The following is a 5,486-nucleotide window of genomic DNA, read 5'->3' on the forward strand; positions in this document are numbered from 1 at the left end:
GGGAGAGAGAGGGAGGAGGGGGAGGGAGGGAAGAGGTAGAAAACCTCTTGTCTTGATGGTCCCCCAGCCTCCACCCCTCCCCCGCACATCCTGTTCTTTTTCCCACCTATGATGGCGGATCCAGTCAACCCACACGTGGCGGTGGTTGTGCTGTATCTACCAACTCCCTAAATGCCAGCGTCTCCTTTCAGCTGAAGATGATTCTCATAAAATGCTGTGATATCTCCAATGAAGTCCGTCCCATGGAGGTGGCAGAACCGTGGGTGGACTGTTTACTGGAAGAATATTTTATGCAGGTAAGAAACACGGAGCCATCAGATTACGGGCGCCCCTTCCAGCTCTGCGGACAGCGCTGCACTGGAAAGACCAGACCAGGGCAGCTGGCATATGCACTCCACCCCCCAGCAGCCTCCACGACACTGTCTGCGTAGACACCCGGCAGAAACGGCGTTCTGCTTTGGCATCATTCAGAGTAGGCATGTGACACTCGCCTGTAGTCCTAGCAGCTGGGAGGCAGGAAGATCAGGAGTTCAAGGCCAGCCCTGATTAGGGTGTGTTGTAGATATGAGACTGTGGCCACCAGAAAAACCATAATGGTGGAACTGCCAGCCATGGCCACTTATAGAGACACTTTTGGAAGCAGACTCAAGAAAAGTGACTAAGGGTTGAGAAGTGAGACCCAAGGGGAGGGACAGCCGCCATGGAGGGGTGAATCCAAACAGGATTGTTCATATGGTAGTTATGTACGAGGATAGTGGTTAGGACGGGATAGGAGATGCAGACAAGGAGCCTGTGTTTAGACTTGGGCCTTACGGCTCCAACCTGCTCACCTTGGCTCATCTGTAGCCTCTATACTGCAGGCTCTGGGGCCTCACCACTGAACTGCCTTTGTGTGGTCACAAGGATCGCAGCTAGATGGCATGTACTGTTCTTCTAAGAACAGGACTGCTCTGTGTCCCCAAGTCCATGGGCCTTTGTGCCTTTAATGTCACTGTCACTCTGTTCCCTGCAGAGTGACCGTGAAAAATCTGAAGGCCTTCCTGTGGCCCCATTCATGGACCGAGACAAAGTGACCAAGGCAACAGCCCAGATTGGGTTCATCAAGTTTGTCCTGATCCCAATGTTTGAAACAGTGACCAAGGTGAGTGATCATGTTGCTGGGACAGGGCTGTAAACACACATGTGCACATATGCATATATGTGCACTTCAGGGATATGCATGGTGAGTACATGCTGTAGGTACGGCAGCAGTAAACACACATGTTTATACTCATATAGACACACATGTGCACATATGCATGCAATGTGCACCTTAGGGATATGCATGGTGAGTACATGCTGTCGGTATAGCAGCAGTAAACACACGTGCACACAGACATGCATGTGGACATGCATGAACCCTCTACAACTTCATCATCTGTTACCATGGTAATGGTTGCCTGGCAGCCATTCTTTTCGGCTGTGTCCAGTGCTCTTCCCCCGTGCTCTTCAAAGAGCTCCCTGTGTGTAAGTCAGGCCCTCAGTGCCCTCTTTCCACTGCCTAGCTCTACCAACTTTAAGACCCAGCCAGTTGTACCAGCTGTTGGCTCTCCTGTCCTTCCAGGCCTCGCCTTAAAAGAGCAACAGGAATCGGTACCCACAACCAGGTCCTAGCCTTCTATCACCCAGCCTCTGTAGCCTCCACCTTCCAAGTCCCGAGCTGTCTATGCATCCTGTCCAAGGCCACCACTTCCATGTCCTGGCTCCCAAACACACACTCATCTTTTGCCACCCCATTGGTCACACCTCCAACTGCTGTCATCATTCCCTGGTGCCTCAGAGCCACCCACATCATTTCTATTCCTAGGACTACCACCAGGAATTTTATCAGATCTGTCCCCTGCATAAGCCCCTCTGAGGCCATACCTACTGGAAGGAGTAGGGACAGGAGAAGATTGCAGGCTTTCTGGGGTCCTATGAGGAGTGACAGGAACCTGAGCCAGAGGCTGAGATGGGAGGTGGGTAGGGATGCATTGATGTCTCCAGGTCTCGGAACTGGCTAGGAGACACACGCTCCTTGGATTTCCCTGAAGACCCTGATTTGAGGCCACTGGAAAGTGACACCCCTGAGGCTCACAAGTACCTACAAGGGCCTGACAGCCCTTCTTCAGTGTTCTTCACAGTTTAACAGGATTGTGGGGGCTGACCTTGGACCCTCTGCTCTCCAGCTCTTCCCCGTTGTCGAGGAGACCATGCTGCGGCCGCTCTGGGAGTCCCGAGAACACTACGAGGAGCTGAAGCAGTTGGATGATGCCATGAAGGAGGTAAAGGCAGTGCAGAGGGCACAGGCAGGTAGGTCAGGGACTGGCAGGCAGGCAGTACAAAGGCCAGGCACAGGAGCCAAGCCTTGGGCTGGAGAGATGGCTCAGCAGTTAAGAGCACTGACTGCTCTTCCAGAGGTCCTGAGTTCAATTCCCAGCAACCACATGGTGGCTCACAACCGTCTGTAATGGGATCCGATGCGCCCTTCTGGCATGTCTGAGGACAGCAACAGTGTACACATACACAGGCTGAAAGCAGAGTTTCTTCCCTAGCAGTGCTCCTCTGAGCTTGCTGACCAATGAGAGCCAGCACACAGCCATGTGGCCCTGGAGAACTGCCTCTGCAGTGTCCCTTAACACCTCCGTGGCCCGTGTTCTCCTCCCGGCCACGATGCCTGTTCAGTAAGGGCTGCATTGAAAAAGACAGGACTAAAGCAAGCGCCCAAGTCCCTGTTTTCAGAAACAGTGCACGTAGGGCCACTCAGCTACCCCTGTGGTCTGGAAGATAGTTTTTAGGGCACTGTAGATTCTGAATCCCAGAAGAGGATAGGAGTCACTACCCTCTTCTTAACAGATTCTTAAAAGGAGTATGGCTTTTTTGTTTAGCCTCTGTGTGAGCATCTCTTCTTCCACACACTCTGGCATTCAGTTCACACCTCCTGCCTGACGTGGCTGGGAGATGTAGTCTTTCTCCACCCACCTGATGCTCCTACCAGGACATCCATGACCCAGAAAACTTGCCCCACTTCTTATACAATCCAGACTTCTCTTTGGCCACCATGACACCACCACCCAACCTGGGATGCCCCTCGGGATCTCATTTCCAGTTCGGTACCCATCCACCCAGATTACCTAGTAATGAATGGCTCTATATCCATCTTTTCTGCCTTCTTTCCCAGGTGTGGCCTGGTATTGGTCACATCCCCCTCAGCCACATCTGCAATCCCCAGTGTGCAATGCTAGGCATGTCACGGACCTATGTGGAACCCATACCCGATGTCCCTGGTTGGCATCTCCTGCCACAGACACAAGACAGCTCTGAAAGACTAAGAGCAAAACACACCAAAGGGCCACAGCAAGACTGCATTCCCAGTCCAGATTCCCACAGGAAGGCTGCAGGGGCCTCTGCTAGCACAGCCATCCCATCAGCCATTGCTCCGGGAGGACCTGAGTCTGCAATCCGACATTCCACTGCTCAGTGGGAAGGGATGCCAGGCCTCTCCAGGGACTAACTTTGACCTCTGTTCCCTTAGTTGCAGAAGAAGACGGAGAGCTTAACATCTGGGGCCATGGAAAACACCACAGAGAAGAACAGAGATGCGAAAGACAGTGAAGGCCATTCTCCTCCAAACTGATGGATGTCTCAGTGTGTGCAGTAAGTGGCAGACCACTGGAGTTCTGTATGTGGAGAGGACTGGGTACATGCAATATGAGTGAGTTTATGTATGCATGCATGTGCGTGTGCGTGTGCGTGTGTGTGTGTGTGTGTGTGTGAGAGAGAGAGAGAGAGAGAGAGAGAGGGAGAGAGAGAAAGAGAAAGAATGTATGTGTGCCCTTGTGCTTGTGTTTGTGTATGCATTTGTGCATGTATGCATGCATGTGTGTGTGTATGTGAGAGAGAGAGAGAGAATGTATGTGTGCCCTTGTGCTTGTGTTTGTGTATGCATTTGTGCATGTATGCATGTGTGTGCGTGTGTGTGTGTGTGTGTGTGTGTGTGTGTGTGGTCCCCCCACCCTCTTCTTATAAAGCACCAGAAACTCAGTCATGGGACACCCACTCTGATACCTTTGTCTGTCCTAACCACCTCCCACAGCCTCCTTCCAAATATGTGTACTACAGCCAGGTGTTTTCACCTTTAACCTCACAGTGGAGATTGAGCATCTGCACCGGAACACTCCAGAGGCACCAGGGACACTCCAGGGACACGTACAAAGTGTCAATTGCCTGATACACTTACAGGACAAGAGCAGAGTCAAGCCACAGCATGCAGTCCGCTTTCCAATAAGTGAAACGTTAATCCTGCGCATCCCAAGTAGAACGTGGCTCTGATGGGAAGGGTTCACACTTTGGATAGAGAAAGGATTAATTATCAGAATGTGGGCCTCACTTTAGATGAAGTGCATCTGGAGTATTAAGAGCTTTTTAAAAAGCATTTACCCTCGTCACCGCAAGCATGTCCCCTGACATCTGCTGACACAGCCAGCGCTTGCCCCGGAGAATGCTCCAGTGCTCCCTAGCCTCTCACTAAGCACATGGCTGTTAGGTCTGCGGGATAAGCCTCGGGTTTCTGCATGGAGCCGGAGAAGCTGGGTTTGAAAGGGAAACAGCAAAGATGTCAGCCTAAGATGTGCTTTTTAGTAAAAGCTTTCGAGCAGCAGCCGTGTGTGAACCACAGAGCTGTCATCTGTAAGCCTGACGACATGTCACCATGTCATTACTGGGACTTGAGCAGTTGTGTGAACTGTTGTTCCATACTGAGGTGTCCATCCAGTGAACCTTGAAGCCAGGTCTTGTTCTTGAAAAGAAAATGGCACCGGCCTTGTTTAATCTTGCCCACGTGTGTTGTGTGGCTGACAACCTTTTTTTTTTTTTTTCAGTTTATTTTACTTGTGTGTACGTGTGTTTGCCTGTCTGAGGATGTGTATCATGTGTGTGCTAGAGTCCATAGAGGTCAGAGGATGGCTTTGAATCCCCTAACTGGAGTTCCAGGTGCTGTGGACTGCCACGTGGGTGCTGGCAACTGAACCCAAAAGCAGCCATTGTTCTTAACTGTTAAGCCAGCTCCCTGTCCCAACCTCATTCTTTTATATCATATTAAATTTTTAGATTCATATACAAAGTCATGGTTTTCACCCTGGTGTCTTCAGACATGTGCACCATTATCCCTTCTCCACTGCTCCCGCCCCTCCCCCACACCTGCTTGTCCTGGCCAGAGGGTTCTCTTTCATTCTCCAGTTAGTAGCCCCCTTTGGCTGTGTGTGTGTGTGTGTGTGTGTGCGCGCGCGCATGCGTGTGTGCCTGTGGAGGCCAGAAGAGTGCACTGGATCACTTGGAACTAAAATTACAGTTATGATCCACCATGTGGATGCTGGGAGTTAAACCTAGGTCTTCTGGAAGACCTGAATCCTCCCCAGCCGACTGCTGCTGAAAGAACGAAAGGAGGAGAGAGAGGGAGAGAGAGAGAG

General features: G+C 51.3%; 1 protein-coding gene across 1 annotated transcript in view; it reads left to right on the forward strand.

Annotated features, from left to right (window-relative positions):
* Window positions 1–5,486, forward strand: part of Pde9a (phosphodiesterase 9A) — an 89,432-nt gene that overhangs the window by 83,006 nt on the left and 940 nt on the right. Inside the window, exons 15-18 of the mRNA XM_021221665.2 lie at window positions 192–296; window positions 1,013–1,141; window positions 2,208–2,303; window positions 3,554–3,675. Of these exons, the coding sequence (XP_021077324.1) occupies window positions 192–296; window positions 1,013–1,141; window positions 2,208–2,303; window positions 3,554–3,655 (432 nt within the window). The 3' untranslated portion in view covers window positions 3,656–3,675. The remainder of the gene's footprint in view (window positions 1–191; window positions 297–1,012; window positions 1,142–2,207; window positions 2,304–3,553; window positions 3,676–5,486) is intronic.

The sequence above is a fragment of the Mus pahari genome, chromosome 21 (assembly GCF_900095145.1).
Source record: "Mus pahari chromosome 21, PAHARI_EIJ_v1.1, whole genome shotgun sequence".
Classification (NCBI taxonomy): domain Eukaryota; kingdom Metazoa; phylum Chordata; class Mammalia; order Rodentia; family Muridae; genus Mus; species Mus pahari.